General features: G+C 39.3%; 1 protein-coding gene across 1 annotated transcript in view; it reads left to right on the forward strand.

Annotated features, from left to right (window-relative positions):
- Positions 1 to 6,604: 6,604 nt before the first annotated feature.
- The window catches only part of LOC140716820 (neuromodulin-like), an 87,876-nt gene continuing 76,010 nt past the window's right edge, over positions 6,605 to 18,470 (forward strand). The window contains exon 1 of the mRNA XM_073029742.1: positions 6,605 to 6,825. Coding sequence (XP_072885843.1) covers positions 6,811 to 6,825 — 15 coding nt within the window. The 5' untranslated portion in view covers positions 6,605 to 6,810. The remainder of the gene's footprint in view (positions 6,826 to 18,470) is intronic.

The raw sequence follows: 18,470 nt of genomic DNA on the forward strand, positions 1-18,470 counted from the left end.
CCCACTAGTCACCACCTGCCATTCTGAGAAACACCCATTCACCGCTACCCTTTGCTTTCTATCTGCCAACCAGTTTTCTATCCATGTCAATGTCTTCACCCCGATGCCCTGAGCTTTGATCTTACCCACCAATCTTCTATGTGGGACCTTATCAAATGCCTTCTGAAAATCGAGGTACACTACATCCACTGGATCTCCCCCGTCTAACTTCCTGGTTACATCCTCGAAAAACTCCAACAGATTAGTCAAGCATGATTTACCCTGGTAAATCCATGCTGGCTTGGCCCAATCCTATCACTGCTATCTAGATATGCCACTATTTCATCCTTAATAATGGACTCTAGCATCTTCCCCACCACCGATGTCAGGCTGACAGGTCGATAGTTCTCTGTTTTCTCCCTCCCTCCTTTCTTAAAAAGTGGGATAACATTAGCCATTCTCCAATCCTCAGGAACTGATCCTGAATCTAAGGAACATTGGAAAATGATTACCAATGCATCCGCAATTTCCAGGGCCACCTCCCTTAGTACCCTAGGATGCAGACCATCTGGACCTGGGGATTTGTCAGCTTTCAGTCCCATCAGTCTTCTCATCACCATTTCCTTCCTAATGTCAATCTGTTTCATTTCCTCTGTTACCCTATGTCCTTGGCCCATCCATACATCTGGGAGATTGCTTGTGTCTTCCTTAGTGAAAACAGATCTAAAGTATTCATTAAATTCTTCTGCCATTTCTCTGTTTCCCATAACAATTTCACCCAATTCATTCTTCAAGGGCCCAACATTGTTCTTAGCTATCTTCTTTCTCTTCACATACCTAAAAAAGCTTTTGCTATCTTCCTTTATATTCCTGGCTAGCTTGCGTTCGTACCTCATTTTTTCTCCCCGTATTGTCTTTTTAGTTAAGTTCTGTTGTTCCTTAAAAACTTCCCAATCATCTGTCCTCCCACTCACCTTAGCTCTGTCATACTTCCTTTTTTTTAATGCTATGCAACCTCTGACTTCCTTTGTCAACCACTGTGGCCCCTTTCCCCCCTTTGAATCCTTCCTTCTCTGGGGGATGAACTGATTTTGCACCTTGTGCATTATTCCCAAGAATACCTGCCATTGCTGTTCCACTGTCTTTTCTGCTAGGCTATCTGTCCAGTCAACTTTGGCCAGCTCCTCCCTCATGGCTCCATAGTTTCCCCTGTTCAACTGCAACACTGACACCTCTGAGCTGCCCTTATCCTTCTCAAATTGCAGATTAAAACTTATCATATTATGATCACTACCTCCTAATGGCTCCTTTACTGCAAGATCGCTGATCAAATCCTGTTCATTACGTAACACTAAATCCAGAATAGTCTTGTCCCTGGTCGGCTCTCGTACAAACTGTGCCACCCCCTCTGCCCACATTGCTGACCCTACAATAGCACATATACCCTTGTACATTCATTTCCCAGGTCTGATCTCCCTGCAGCCATGTCTCCGTTATCCAAACAACATCATAGTTACCCATTCGCACCTGGGCTTGAAGCTCATCCGCCTTATTTCTGACACTTTGTGCATTCAGATATAGAATTTTTAGCCCATTTCTCCTCTCTCTGTTTGAATCGCTGCCTATTGTGCTTAACCCAGCTCCCCGAACTCCCATCGGGCTATACGCCCCTAGAATTTTGTTGTCCTTCCTAAATTTACTTATTCTTTCAACACATTTAACTTCATGTTCCATCAGACCATCCTCTGTACATGTGTCCTCCTTATCACTTGTTCCGCCTCACTTTTCTCTACTACACACTTAATATTCCAGAACCGTGTAGTCCCCACCTGTCCTTTATTCTTCTTCTCGCTATCCTCTCTCACATTCTGGATCCCCGCCCCCTGCAAATTTAGTTTAAAAGATAGAAAGTTTTAAGAATGTTTTTAGAATGCTTTTGAATTTAAACATTTATCACTGAAAATAAAGGAACTATGGTTATACCACTTTGTTTGCAGGAAGTATCTCCTTGGTAGGGAGGGTGGAACGCAACAGTCAAATAGTGAGTATTGGCAACTGAAGCCACCATAGAGGATGAACGGGGAAGTGGACTAGTCCTTGAAGATTGGTTAGCTAAAGTATAACCTCCCTTTAGTGGGGGTTTATAGCTATTTATATAGCTATTTATATCAGATAGGGTTTAGGGTCTTCATTTGAGATTAAAACTTTATGGTCAGCAAGCCCAATACCATCACAGGAGAACATCTCTTCCCATAAACTGTGTTTTCATGTGAGATTTGATACCCACGGAGTGAGATTATTCTACTCAGCATACTGTTACTCTTTGGAATGCACTGCCTGAAAGTGTGGAGAAAATAGATAGAACAATATGCTGCCACAGGAATCTTGCATTTGTGCTTAACGTAAGCATAAGACAGAGATGTGAAGATAACTGGATAACTCACATGGGGCTGAAGGGACTCTTCTATCTGATTCTGTGGCACATTGATTCACCAGAAAGATTCTTCTTCAGCACCATTCTTTTTATAGTTTTTGGATGAATATTCTTTGCATTATCATCTCTGTTTGCTTCCTTCCACAGTAAGCAGCAGCAGCTTGTTTGAACAGCACACACTAACCAAGCTTCCAATTTCCCCTCACTTTGAGCTGCATCTGGCAGTGGATCTGACAGTTTAAATAATGACAGCAATATTAGTACCAGTGAGAGAATCTTGGCTGCATCGTGTGTGTGTGTGTGTGTGTGTGTGTGTGTGTGTGTGTGTGTGTGTGTGTGTGTGTGTGTGTGTGTGTGTGTGTGTGTGTGTGTGTGTGTGTGTGTGTGTGTGTGTGTGTGTGTGTGTGTGTGTGTGTGTGTGTGTGTGTGTGTATTTTCTTGAGGAGGGTGGAGAAGAAGTTGAAGTGAGTGTAGGTTTGTAACTTCACACCTTCTCAATCTCTCTTCATTAGTGCTCCTCACAAACTGCTCAGTGCTTGACCCAAAATATTGACTTAAACCATTTTCCTCCAAAGATGTTGTTTAACCTACTGAGTTCTTCCAGTTCTGTTTTTATTCTAGATTCCATATCTGACGTTTGCATTAAGACTTTACTCCAAGGATTATCATTAAGGTACCAAAGCCATGACTGAGAAAATTAAGCAGCACAGAAATGTTGTATGGAGAAGGTGACCTTTGTGGATGGAGGCTAGAAATTGTCAGTCTGGAAGCCCCTCATCCTGTCTCCCAGTCATGCCTTCAAAAGGGGAATGAGTCTGGACATGGTTAGGCCAGAGCAGCCTTTTGCCTCTTGAACAGTTTTCACAGCTTGGTTGATCATTTCTGTTGTGCCGTAATTGTAACGATGCAATTCTAGTTGACTTCTGGCATTGTCCTGGAATCAGGGAGCAAGCATGATCAAGTGGAAGATGCCTTTGGCAAACTCCTTGGAGGAAAAGCTGAGAAATATTTAATCCAGTATTTCCTGTGAATTAAATCACGGAATACACATTGGATGTTTTACTTTTTTCAAATAAATATGATCATTGCATATCTGCCCAAATTGTTCTTCAGCCATTAATTTTGGATGGGAAAGTATGACCCATTTAAAATGTGTGATGATATACATTCTCCATGTAGCCATCTCCTGCCTCCAGATGATTGGCAAAAGGGGAGAGTGCAAATTAGAACTATTAATGTTTGAAATCAAATGCAAAGTCATGAATTAGAATCTTCATAGATTCCTTAAGTGAAATTGGGTGTAGTATGGTTTGAGATAGATTTTGGAGTAGGTGGAATACACAGATACAGGTGGAGATACTGGTTATGTGTACAGTGCATGTGGTATATACATAATATCTTATGATATTGTTGTTATTCTTCGAAGAAGTAACATTCAGGATAGACAAAGGAGAATCGGTGGATGTTGTGCACTTGGATTTTCAGAAGGCCTTTGATAAGGTGCCACACATGAGGTTGCTTAACAAGCTATGAGCCCATGGTATTATAGGAAAGGTTCTAGCATGGATAAAGCAGTGACTGGTTGGCAGGAGGCAAAGATTGGAAGTAAAGGGAGCCTCTTCTGACTGGTTGCCGGTGACTAGTGGTGTTCCACTGGGACCTGATGGCTTTGTTGCAAAGTTTGCAGCCAATATGAAGGTAGGTGGAGGACCTGGTAGTTTTGAGGATGTAGAGAGACTACAGAAGGACTTAGACAGATTAGGAGAATGGACAAAGAAATGGCAGATGGAATACAGTGTCAGGAAATGTACGGTCATGCGCTTTGGTAGAAGAAATGAAAAGGGTTGACTGTTTTCTAAATGGAGAGAAAATACAAAAAAACTGAGCTTGAGAAAGGACTTGGGAGTCCTTGTGCAGGATTCCCTAAAGGTTAGTTGCAGGTTGAGTCTGTGGTGAGGAAGGCAAATGCAATGTCAGCATTCATTTCCAGAGGACAAGAATATACAAGCAAGGATGTGATGTTGAAACTTAATAAAGCACTGGTGAGGCCTCACTTGGTGTATTGTGAGCACTTTTGGGCCCTTTATTTTAGAAAGGATGCGCTGAAAATGGAGGGGTTTCAAAGTAAGTTCAAGAAAATGATTCCAGGATTGAATGGCTTGTCATATGAAGAGATTTTTATGGTTTTGGTACTGTTTTCACTAGAATTCAGAAGAATGAGGAGTGACCTCATTGAAAATTATCAAATGGTGAAAGCCCTTGATAGAGTGGATGTGGAGAAGATGTTTCCTATGGTAGGAGAGTCTAAGACCAGAGGACACAGCTTCAGAATTGAAGGCATCCTTTTAGAACAGAGATGAGGAGGAATTTCTTTAGCCAGAGAGTGGAGAATCAGTAGAATTCTTTGCTACAGCCAGTTGTAGAAGCCAAGTCTTTATGTATATTTAAGGCAAATGTTGATAGATTCTTGATTGGTCAGGCATGAAAGGATATGGGGAGAAGGCAAAAGATTGGGGTTGAGAGGAAAACTGGGCCAGCCATGATGAGATGGCAGAGCAGACTTGATGGGCCAAATAACTTAATTCTGCTCCTATATCTTATGGTCTTACGTTCTTTGGGAATTTCATGAGTTACTGAGAACTTTGTTAGTCTTGACTCCTGATGAAAAATAATTAACTGAATTTTGTTATCTCACACTATTTCCCTCGACATATTCAACAGTACAATTTCCCCTGTAAGTTCTGAGTGGATGCAAATAACTCGTTCATGAATAAAGATAGTGACTAATTTCTTAGGTATGCAGTATTACACCTGACTGGATTTGATTCCCTGATGATGACTCACCAAGAAGTGCACTACCTAATGCATTAATTTAATCATTCAGGAAAGCTTGCAAATATAATGCTTAGATTGTTTAGGTGGAGTTTTGCATTCAGCATGATAATGCAGGAATATAGTTAAAGTCTACTTTATTGAGAAGAAAAAAATGCATATATTTTCTGATCCTGTCTGCTTATCTATGATTCTTTATCTACATGTGCATGGACATGCATACATTTGTGTGTGAGTGTTTACTTTGTGTGCATGCGTGTGTTTGATTTGTGTGTATTTGTTGTGAATGTTGACTAGTTTATTGCATGCGTGCTTGTTTATGTACTGTATTTGTTCCGTGTTTGTGTATTTTTGCATTTGAATTTGGGTGTGTGTGTTTATTATCTGTCTGTGTGTTATACATTAGTTGTGTGTCTGACAGCTTATTGGATACGGGTTGTGTGTGTTTGTGTGTCAATATATTACCAATGCTGTAATATACCCATGATTGACTAATCTGCTGAGGCTTGTTTGGATTAACACATGGAGAAGTGGCTAGTGGGGCAAGTTACGGTGACACTTCCAGACTATGGAAAACTACCCTGGCATCATTCAGAGACTATAACGTGAATGAATTTGAAAAGTTTCCCATGTACTATGAAACAAAGTAGATATTATTATATCCTAACTTATATGATATAATTTGAGCCAGAAGTCAAGGTATATTTAAAGAGTACAATTCATAGATTGAAGGGTACTTTGTAACAAGAGAGTACCTAGATCTCACTGTCGCTGATACAGAGCAATCTGCTGATCAGTTACTGACAGCCTCTGAATACTTCATTAAAATAGGCTGCCTAATTGCTTATCCAATATTAATTTGTCTTCTTTAAAATTTTCAGAAAACAGAGTAACTCTGTGTTAGGAGAATGTAACAAAATATTTTTAATATTTTATGTTAAAGGAAAATTAAAATTAATTTTAGTTATTTCAAAATATGAACATGATGGGATTAGTGATGTGTTTGTCAAATATAAGACCGAAAGTAAAATATATATATATAATTAACCAAAATTGGAATTTATACATTGCAATTAATTTCACAGAGGCTTAATTTGTGTGGGAGTTCAAAAAATGGTAAGGGAAAGAGAGAGAGAGAAAATGAGGACAGAAAGAACCATTCAACACAAATCTCATCTGTATTTGTCTTGCAACATGTCTGTTGAGAATAGAGAAAAGGCAGAAAAAAACATTTACTGGTGAAAAGATTTATTGGCAGTGTCAGTTGTAACTGTGCATGGAAAGAGCCCAAGTTTTGTGTGTGCTGGTGATAGGTCGGTTTGGGCTAACGAAGGAGGTTATGTAATCAGTGATGGTCTAGTTTTAACACCTGCAGAAGCTGATCACTCCAGAAGAGAGTGAGAGTGAGAGAGGGAGAGAGAGAGAGAGAGAAAGAGAGAGAGAGAGAGAGAGAGAGAGAGAGCTTGAGTATAGAGAGTACAGCACTCGCTCACGAGCCTCTTGTTTACCTGCAGTAACTAAATCTCAGCATCTGAATTTAGCTTTTGATCCCCAGTCGTGTTAGGATGGATTGCTGTTCTGTATGTATAATTTCCAGTTTTTTCTCCTTGCTTGTTTAATTGTGATATGTCTGCTTAATTCACGTCTGTTTTCAGAACCTTCAGTTTTGAACTCGCATTATGCTTATCAGTGAGACAGGCTGAACAGTAAGCTGATAAGTATTGTTAATGGCATTTGAGATGTTCTGATTTATATCACTTCAATTAACTTGGTCAATTCATTGGCTTTCTAGAGATTTGTTTCTTTTACAAAATGTAACTACGTATAACTGAAAATAGCAATATCTCATACAGAGGAGGATTGAAATCTCTCAGATGCTGCACTGCTTGTGTTCTAGGCTTTTGGATTTATTAAAAACAATTCTGAATAAGAAGCACTTCAGGAAGGAAGTTTTAACTGAAGAATTAGTGGATCGGCTTTCTGCATTTTTAACTCTTTGAATGCTGCTTTCTTCCTGCTGTTCTTCAGTAAATATACATTTTCTAGAACCATCCAAGATCAAAAATACCTTTCTGAGGGTCATGCCTGGTTATGGCATGTGCTTATAAAACTCTGTTTATCAAACTTCCACCCAGAAAGGTATTTTGACTTCCAAACACTATGATGGACATTAGGATAATGTGAAAGAAAGAGATTTTAAAAACATTTCTGTGTATAAAGTAGGTAATATTTTGGTATTTATAAATTAACAGTTATGATTCAAAATATGATGATGTTTTATTGTATTTTTACATTTCAAACGTAAGCTTAAGGATATTGATAGATTGAATTTAATAGGACAAGTGACAACAGTAATGGCAATATAAAGAAATAAAAGGTACTTGTTTACAACTCTCCTTCAGTTACATAGTAATAAGTATATGGAATAATTTGCCATGTAGGGTTAGAAGAACTTCCCAAGCATCTGAAATATAGTTGGAACAAAAAAGAGAACTAGTGGATGTTTGTGGATGAGCCAAAATACTCTTCCATTCCTGTTTTAATATGTGTTGGATCTGAAGTGATTGAAGATATATAGTAGGATACAAAGGACATCCAGTAATTAACAAATGTCATACATTGTCATGCTAACACCATTTTAAAGTAAGAATTTTATTGAGAGTTTTAAATGGAACCATTTGGTCTCATTAATAGCAACAGCAGAATGAATGGCATCGAATGCAAATATTTCCCCAATAAGTTCTATTTTCGGTAATTCACATTTACCAGACTGTGTTGGTGGTCTAAGGATGATGTGACAATTGTTAACACTTCGATGGGACTTCAGTGGTTTAGAGTGGACTGACCATGTGTAATATATGGACCCAAAATGTAAGCAATCACCTATGCGAAATTCATAATGCAGAATAGAAAATTAACATATAACCTGAGCTAATTTCAAGGCTATGATTATTTGTGGATATATTAGTTGCTCAGGTCTTGACTGGCTTACATTGTTATTGCTCTTCTATCGTGCTAAGTGCCACCTCTGTTGAAGTGGATGAGTGAGCTTGTATGCCCTTGTGTTCCTACTGATGCTCTTCTTGGTCAGAACTATGGAAGCAATGAATGTTTCCTTTCATGTTATCCCTTCTGCTTAAGGGAAGCTCAGACGGACACAACAATCAGGATTGGAAATTGCCTGACTCTAAAGTTCAAGATAGTGCTGAAACCGTACAACTGACAAATGCTGCCTTGAATTATCAAGGGAAAAGCAATTACTAGGTTGTTGTTTTGGTTTTTGTGTGAGATATTTTCTTTTTCAAAAATGCTGCCACTCCACCATGTTGGAAGTCGCATGCTATGCACAAACCTCAGCTGATAAGAGGGGTGTAAAATCTGCTCACAGGCTTCCATTGATGCAAGAAGGTGCAACGGATGCATGGAAATAGGTTGTCAGGATTTCATTTGTAGAGACATAATTAAATTCTTCATAGTGATTGGCATATTTAATGTTGAGAATTTGTTGCGTGATGATTTATAGACACAAGCTCACACAATGTTCCTGTGGCACTCTAAAATAGTGTTTCTATCTGTGAGCTTTGCTTTTGCAAACAAACTGAACAAATTACAATTTTCATTTCTTCTCCCTTGTGCTTGTCAGTTTTGATATTAAAATGTGCTTTTAGGCAATTTCTCCTCCATCATCCTAAAGCTAAAAGGAAAATTTGCATTTATGTCGTGCTTTAATTGTCCAAAGGAAGATGCTTAGAATGTCCTTCAGAAGGGTGACTTCAAAACAGGCATTAAGAACAGTTCACGAAAGAAATACATTATGGAACTAGTTCAGAGGGTTGGGTTTTCCAGATGCAGGGCTTTGGTCCTAAACATTAACAATTTCTTCCCCTACTCTTCCCACCCAACTCCAATGCTGCTTGACCAACTGAGTTCATCCATAAGATTGTTTATTGCTCCAAATTTTATATTGTGTAACAAGACATCATTAATCAGTTAATTCACAGCAATGGATCTTTCAGGGAAGCATGACTTTAAAAAAAAAATCATTTTGAGGACAATGGACGAAGTATTTAATAATTCTCAATAAGTATATATTCCATTGAGAAATAAAAACTTAATGAGAAGGATAATCCATCCATTGATGACTAAGGAAATGAAAGATGATATTACATTAAGGGAAAAAACGAAAAGTGATACAACCCAGGCCGCATTAAGCCCAAAGACTGGAAGTGACAGGAAGCAGAAATGTCGTTAAAACTTTAAGAAGCATGGGATATATACACAAAGCAGAAATATTAAACAAAATGGGAGAATATAGAAAAAGGGAGAGAGAAACAAAAATAAATGTGTGTCCGATGGAGAAAAAAGAATTATAATGAGGAATAAAAAATATGGAGGCATTGAACAAATATTTTGTATCTGCTTTTTGAAGGCACCCCTCAAAGAGGACCACAACATTTTCAGTGGGTTTGGAGGCTTGCATGCCTCAATGACCCAGAGAGCTATGCTGGTTGGAGTCAGTGCTTTATGCTTTGGCTCTTGGTAGAATCACCCGTGCCAGACAGGTCAAAGGGTAGAGGCCAGACTAAGAGTGGTCCACTGGTCCTCCAGGTTCAGGGATTCAGCTCAGGGCTAAAAACTCTGACTGGTTAAAAAAAAATTGTGATGGAAACAACAATGAAGAATCCTTCTACAGCTGAGTATGACAGTGTTCCTCAGTCTCCACCCGGGACTTGCATGACTGACAGGAAGCTGCTGACATGATGAAGGAAGTGCTGAACACCGTCAGAGATGGAAGACCTTCATTACTGCTCTAAACACCTACGGCATAACGGGCAGTAAGTAAGTAAGTTTTGAAAGGGACAATAAACAAAACTGAAAAAGCAGGGTATCAAAGGTTTAAGAGCAGTAAGGAACTTATCATTAATTTAATATTCTAGCATTCTTAATGAGATTAGCTGCAGAGAAAAAAGGATTTTGTAAGAGATGAACTTTCAAAATTCCTGGTATTCTGAAATGATCGTATCTCAGGGAACTATTACAAATGGAACTCCACTTTTCAAGAACAGAGAAAGAGAAAAATGGACCCCATACTTAGGATATGATAATGACACACTTAAAATTATAGGATAATTAGTTATGGTCAATGTTTCCATGAAATGGGAATCATTTTGAAATTCTACTCAAGTGCTTTGAGAATATAACAAAGCAAATCACTTTATTTAGACTGGGGTTCATGGACCCCTCGGTTAATGGTAGTGATCCATGTCATAAAAAAGCTTGGGAGCCTCTGATTTAGACCATCTGGATTTTTGTATGGCACTTGGTAAGATATCTCAAAAAAATGTTGCTGTTTGAAATAAAGGTTCATTGGGTTCAGGTAATATAAAATATGGGTACAGATTTGTATAAGGTTCAGAACAACAATAGAAAAGTTTAAATAGGCTTTACTAGTGAAATGCTCGACTAATAACAGTTAACCTTTATCCAAAGTTCAAAGTAAATTTATTATCAAAATACTTGTGTGTCAAAGTACATATAAAACCCTGAGATTTGTTTTCTTGTGGGCATACACAGTAAATGTAAAAAGCACAATAGAATTAATGGAAGACCACACATGAGAGAACAAAGAGCCAATGTGCAAATGACAACGAATCGTTCAAATACAAAACAAAAGAGAAAAAATAACAATAAATAAGCATACATTTCAAGAACATGAGATGAAGGCTCCTTGAAAGTGAGTCTATAGGTTGTGAGAACAATTCAGTGATGGGGTGAGTGAAGTTGAGTGAAGTTATCCCTTCTGGTTTAAAAGCCTAATGGTTGAGGGCTAATAATTGTTCCTGAACCTGGTGGTGTGGGTCCTGAGGTTTCTGTACATCCTTCCTGATGGTAGTAGCGAGAAAAGACCATAGCCTGGATGGTGGGGGTCCTTGATGTTGGATTCTGCACTCTTGTGACAGTGCTCCATATAGATGTGTTCAGTGGTGGGAGTGCTTTACCTATGATGGACTGGGCCATACACATTTTTAAAATCTTTTCCATTCAAGGGCATTGGTGTTTCCATACCAGGGCATGATGCAACTAGTCAATATACTCTCCACAGCACGTCTATAGAAGTTAATCAAAATTATAGATGTCATGCCGAATCTTCACAAACGTTTGAGGAAGTAGAGGCACTGTCATGTGTTTTTCATAATAGCACTTACGTGCTGCACCCAGGACAGATCCTTTGAAATGATAACACTGAGGAATTTGAATTTGCTGACCCGCTCCAACTCCGACCCCCCGATGAGAACTGGCTCATGGACCTCCGGTTTCCTCCTCCTGAAGTCAATAATCGGCTCTTTGGTCTTGCCGACATTGCGTGAGTGGTTGTTGTTGTGGCACCACTCAGCCAGATTTTTCAATCCCCCTCCTATATGCCGATTCATCACCCCATTTGATTCAGCAACGACAGTGGTGTCATCAGCAAACTTAACTATGGCATTGGAGCTGTACTTAGCCGCGCAGTCATAGTGTAAAGTGAGTAGAGCAGAGGGCTAAGCACACAACCTAGTGGTGCACCTGTTCAGTTGCTGACTGTGAAGGAGATATTGTTGCCTATCCAAACTTACTGGGGTTTGCAAGTGAGGAAATTTATGTATTGGAAAGTTGAAAGTACTGCAATCTGTCCTTTCAGTGGAATTATACAGGGCTTTGATGGTGTCATACCTGGATGACTGTGTGTTATTTTGTTCTCTTTGTCTAAGGAAGACTATACTTGCTTTGTAGGCATGGCGTTTGGATTCACCAAATTGATAGCAAAGATGATATAAAATTGTAGGAGTGAAAGGCGGTGCAAGATTCTTGATTAAAAAAGGTAATTAATGAAAAATTAGAGAATCTAACCCAAGGAGGTTGATCACAAGGTATGGGGATCAGCTATTTAGAACAGAGATGAGGAGATGAAAACATATTGGAATTGGGAGGGACTGCAGAAGTTCAAGAAGGTGACACTGTCTCAAGTCCATTTACATACAATTACATACATGCAATTATATACAAGCACAACCTGTGAAATCTACAAATGCACTTCAAAAGAAATAGACAGGATAAGGCATAGAGCTGGCCAGTGCCTCGCAATGGTGGGGAAAGCTGAAAAGACTGTAAGACCAATCTTCTTCGAAAGTTATGAAATCTAATGCATTTGATGATTCTATTCCAGACCTCCAGCAAAACCTTCCAAAGCCTGACACAGGAAGGAGATTTGACATTATTTAACATAACCCTCGGGGCTCTTCTTCTCAGTTGTTTTATGCTTTCTATTGGTGACAATCAATTCATCAGCTATTACTGGACCAGAAGTTCCAGGAATGGAGATGACCTATTGAAAGGTCTCCTTCTATCTGATGTATTTTTTCTACTTTGATTGTGTGAACCCCCCCTCCCTACAGCCATGACATTCTTTTGAAGCTGCTCTGTTCACAGGAAATACAATTAATTTCTGTCAATAGTAATAATAATAATTTGTTTATGATTGTCATATGAACCGAGGTACTGTGAAAAGCTTCGTTTAGCGTGCTATCCAGACAGATCACAAGTACAGCAAGGTAGTAAAAAGGGGAAGCAATAACAATGCAGAACATAGTGTTACTGTTACGGGAAATGTGTAGTGCAGAAAGATGAATAGGATGTAAGTGCCTTTATGAGGGTGACTGAGAGATTAAGAGTTCATATTTATCATACACAAGGTCCAGTCAAGAGCCTTATAACAATGCTTTAGAAGCTGTCCATGAAACTTCACCTATGCATTTGTGAGGTTTTAGCACATCTTGAAAGGAGGCAGTGGGTGTGGATGCTGTTACAAAGGCTGTGAGTGCTGTAGGGATCACTGTAGGACATGAGACACATAGAGAGTTACCAAACACATGAAACTTGTCAACTCTTTCCTTGTTTCTCCTGGATACATACATGATACATATGGATGTACTAGTATTTAAGTACAGCAAACTGGTTTATCCCTTTTGCAAACAATGGATTATTTTCAATGTGGTGATCAGGCTCCCACTAATATCAATAGATTAATGATCAGATGATTTGTTTTTATGATGTTGATTGTGGCAAAATATCAGACAGGCAACAAGATATTGCTTGACTCCTCTTTCCTCAGGTGTACCATGGAGCCATTAATGCCCCCCCTCAGGAATTATGTTAGGGCGTTCCACCTTTTGTCTTACCAAACATCCATCAGCATGACACTCCTTCTGTACTGCACTGAAGAGTCATGCCAGATATTGTGTTCATTTGAAATATGATTGAATCTATGAATTTCTAGCTCAGAGGAGAAATGCTGCTTACTGAACCAAAGTTGACACTTAATAGTTTTTGTTGTGCTATGATCTCCCTACAATACAGAGATCTCTGGATTTCTGCGAATGCTGGAACGATATTCATCAGTAAAATGGCAAGCTCATTAAATGTAACTCAGCACCTCCCTATTGCCTGTAATACTGATTGTGGAATGCTAATGCCTTAGATTTCCCTTCTTATATCCTGCCAAGAACTCTTCAAAAAACAGAGAAAATCAAAGTCAAAGGAACAGCAACATCTTTGATTTATATATCACCTATAACTTGGTAAAACTTCCTAGGGTATGTCATGGAGCACTTTTTATCAAGGCTTGACATGAAGCCAAAGAGGAGGCATCAGAGAAGTTCTGTAAAAATTTGGCGAAATGAATGTTTTAAGAAGATTGAGAGTATTCCTTTAAAAAAGAGGAATAACGAGTGATTAATATTAAAGTTAATGGTGCATTCTTGGCATAAGTTCAAGATTTTCTTCATAAGTTCAAAATCATAAGATTTTAGATGCATCTGGATGAAGCTATTCCCAAAGGAAGTCTGCAATACTTAAAGCTCCATACCCCTCTCTGTTCCATTTTAACCAAAAGAATGTAAAGAAACTTTACACTTATTGTCTCTTTATGGACATTGTTTCTGGGACAGAGATTAATATTATTTTCACTAAATAATGTGTATTAAGATACATTTTTTTCTGAAGCAAAAAGGAATAGAATAGAAGGTATTTTGGCGGGAGAATTCCTAAACAAAGGACCCATAAAATTCAATGCATGACCACTGATAATTTTCAAAGGAATTTGGGGCGGTGGCCCAGTGCTGTGAAGGGGTGAATAGCAGTGGGACCAAGGATGAACCACCTAAAATTAAGGCTGAAGGTTGAAAATGATTGAGACTTGGGAGATGATTTTGATTGATGCATTTGAGGACGCAAGGAACATTGGATGATGTGCATTTAGTTTGAGTTATGATCTGGTCATTAGAAGAAGAAAGGAAAGCATGGAATCAAGAAAGATCAAGTGTGACATGGTAGGCTGTGGTAGCATAATGCTGTACAGCACTGACACACAGAAGATTGGTGTTCAATTCACGCCACTGTCTGTAAAGAGATTGTACATTCTCCCCATGACTGCATGGGTTTTCCCTGGGTGCTCTTGTTTCCTCCCACATTCCAAAAGTTGTATGGGTTAGGGTTAGTAAGTTGTGAGCATGCTATGCCAGTGGCGGAAAGATGCTGACACTTGCAGGCTGCCCAAACACATCTTCAGGATGTGTTGGTCATTTCACTGAATGTATCAATGCTTCAATGAACATGTTACAAATAAAGCTAATCTGTAAAGCATAGAATTTCACTTGAAAGTATAATGTCAATATTCGGCAGAGTTTAATATTGGGATCGGAAGTTCATTCGTTTAGGATATTTTGTCAGATTAAAGATTTGAGGGTATGCAAATGCAATTTATTATTGGTTTCCAAGTATTTGTCAGCGTTCCTCGACTGGGGAATGTTAAAATCAGCCAGTATCTGCTCCTCTCTGTGCTCAATGTGATGGTTTGCTGGAAATCTGTTTGATGATTTCTGAGGATGAAAAGGAGGTCTACATTTGCCTGTTGATCTCCAATGTCCAGCTGGCATGTAGAGCTTAAATAACTGTACCAAGTAGCAGAAACCTTCAAGTGTCCTTATTACGGAAAGGCCAGTGTGAAATTGCTAATCCAGCAAAAGTGATAAATCTACAGAAGAACCGGAAAGGAAATCAAATGATTAAAAACGGGGCGATTGTGCTAAAAATTGCATTTCTATCAGAAAATAAAACTAGGTTATTATCAACTGCAGCTACCTCTCAAGGGAAAACCTTGTTAAGCTGACTTCCTACTGTCTGAGTTTGAAATGTGTGAGCGTGTGTGTGCAAATGGTGCTTGTTTCAAGGAGCCAATTAGTCACAGTTAGCAAGTACGCAGAAGGAAAGGTTATTATTTTTCAATTGCAGTTATAATAGAGATGTCTATGCCCATTTACTTTATTATGCTGTCGATGAGAATATTTCATCTTGTGTATTTTGAATTACCAAACATATGCATCTTAATAACACTTTTTCTTGTGAGAAAAAGAGACAACAACCTTTTCAGATAAAAAGTCTGTAAAGAGATTATGAAAAATGGGGGTTATAGTATTCTTTTGGCAGAAAAAGAGAGCGAGGGGTTTAAATGTTACAGTGCTGTCAGAAAAAGTGGAGGAGGGGGGCACATTAGCAACATCTAAAAACAATCTAAATACCTGTATGAAAGGGAGAGGTTTCGAAGGCTATGGGTCAAATGCAGGCTTGTGGGACTAGCTTGTTGGGCAACACAGCCAGCATGGAAGATGGGGGTTGATGGCCTGTTTCCATGCTCCATGACTCTGGCTTGATGACTCCCAGAAGGGAGCACACATGGAAACTCCATGTTCAGCACAGACATATCTAGTACTATCAGAAGAATCCACTATAAATATCCATTAATACAGATTACTATGGCACTTAGATCCACACAACTGAATGAAGAACATATCATGAGTACACTTTAAGCAGCAGGCTTTGCTTTGCATTCCCAGTCTTCACTGAAGGAATTAATGCAACCAGATGAACCATGTATTATAGATTATATACATATCACTAAGCCATTCAGGCATCTGAACCTTTTCAATTATTTCATGGCTTCAGTACAAGGGAGTCATAAACATTAGAATGTAAGAAATCGAAGCAGGAGAAAGCAATATGGCCACTCACATTTACTCTGCTGTTCACAAAGATCTTTTACCTCAGTGTCACTTTCTGGCACTAATCCCTTATCCCATGATTCCCTTAATATCTAAAAACCTATCATGCTCTCTTTTGAATATACTCTGAAACAAAAGTGGTAGCCCTTTTCAAGAGAGAATTCCAAAAGTACACTGCACTCAAGATAAAGATTTGTTTTTCTTAGCTCTGTTCTCAATGGACAGCCTTTAAGTAGAGACTGGCACCTGGTTCCAGACACCTTAGCTAAGTGAAACTTCAGTTCTAAATCTACTTATTAAACCCTATTAGAAGATTATATGTTTCAATCAGAACATTGCCAATTCATCTAAATGGCACGGGGTATTTACTTATTTATTTACAGCCTGGAATGGGCTCTTTTGGCCCAATGAGTTGCGCTGCCCAGCAACCCACCTATTTAATCTTAGTCTAATCACAGGACAATTTACAATGACCAATTAACCAATACATCTTTGGACTATGGGAGGAAACTGGAGCACCCGGAGGAAACCCACATAGTTCATGTGGAAGAACGTACAAACTCCTTACAGACGAGGCCAGAATTGAACTTTGAACTCTGGAATGCCCCGAGCTGTAACAGAGTAATGGTAGCTGCTATGCTCCCATGGTCTGTCTACTCTCACAGGCCTCTCCCTTATTCCAGGAATTAATCTGGTGAATCTTGATTGGACTCGATTGTAAGTATAGCCTTCATTAGATAGGGAAATGAGATCTGCCCATAATATTCCAGCTGTAGTCTCACCAGAGTCTGTATAATTTCAGCAAGATATCAATACAAGTGTACTTATTGAACTCTTTTTTTAAGAGGGAGGACAAAGAGTACATATAATCAATGTTCCCTCAAATTTATTTTTTACAGCTGTGCAGACCAACCATTGTTCTTGAGCAGGAAATTTTTACACTGCCCGAAAATTGAATGCCACTTTATATTAACATTATATAAAAGGAAATTCCAGCTGCACAACAACAAAGACTATGGGTGTGGGAGCATTTCAGTTACTGTGCAGCCGTGCACCTGTGCAGGTTAGAGGGAACAGTGCCTACACTCCTAGTAAGAGATAACAATATGTATATCAGCACCGGAGTTTCACCACATCCTAATCATCCATTTATTTGTCATTTACAAAATACGCACTGAAACATTTTGCAACATCAGTGTTTCCATTCAAGGCAACGAATGCAAAACCATTTGGTGCATCTCAGCGTCTTCTTTCTCCAGCAGGTCCAGAGGAGGATTGCCCCACTACTCCAATCAACCTGGACATATTTCCCAATTGGAACCGTTTGCTTCTTCAGAAATAACTGAAAGATTCTTGCAGCCAATATTCTTCCACAATCTATTCGGGCTACTCTTCTTCTTCTAGGTATTCCTGCTGGCTTTATCTTTGTTGGCCTCTGCCATGCTAACAACTTGTCAGATAACGGCATAGTTGGGCTGCATTGCAGGACACTTTCAATTAGCCTACGATGCGATCATGCATGACTGCAGAGAAGGAAGTGACATAGCTTAGCACATCAAGGAACCACCTCCCCTCTATGGATTCTGTCTATACTTCTCACTGCCTCAGTAAAGCAAACAGCATAATCAAAGTCCTCACACACTCCAGACGTTCTCCCTCCTCTCCTCTCCCATCAAGCAGAAGTACAAAAGCCTGAAAGCATGTATCACCAGGCTCAAGGACTGCCTGTATCCCACTGTTATCAGACCCTTGAGTGGACCTCTAGTCTGATACGTTGGCGCGTGGCCAAGTGGATAAGGCGTTCGTCTATTGATCTGAAGGTCGCTAGTTTGAGCCTAGGCTGAGGCGGTGTGTTGTCTCCTTGAGAAAGGCACTTAGCCACACATTGCTCTGCGATGACACCAGTGCCAAGCTGTATGGGTCCTAATGCCCTTCCCTTAGACAACATTGGTGGTGTGGAGAGGGGAGACTTGCAGCATGGGCAACTGCCGGTCTTCCATAAAAAAACCTTGCCCAGGCTTGCGCCCTGGAAATCCATTGTTTATCAAGACTAACAGAGGCCTACACACAGTCCGATAAGAGGGACTCTTGGCCTCACAATCTACTTTACTATGATCTTGCACATGATCATT

This window comes from Hemitrygon akajei, chromosome 26 (genome assembly GCF_048418815.1).
Source record: "Hemitrygon akajei chromosome 26, sHemAka1.3, whole genome shotgun sequence".
NCBI classification, from domain to species: Eukaryota; Metazoa; Chordata; class Chondrichthyes; order Myliobatiformes; family Dasyatidae; genus Hemitrygon; species Hemitrygon akajei.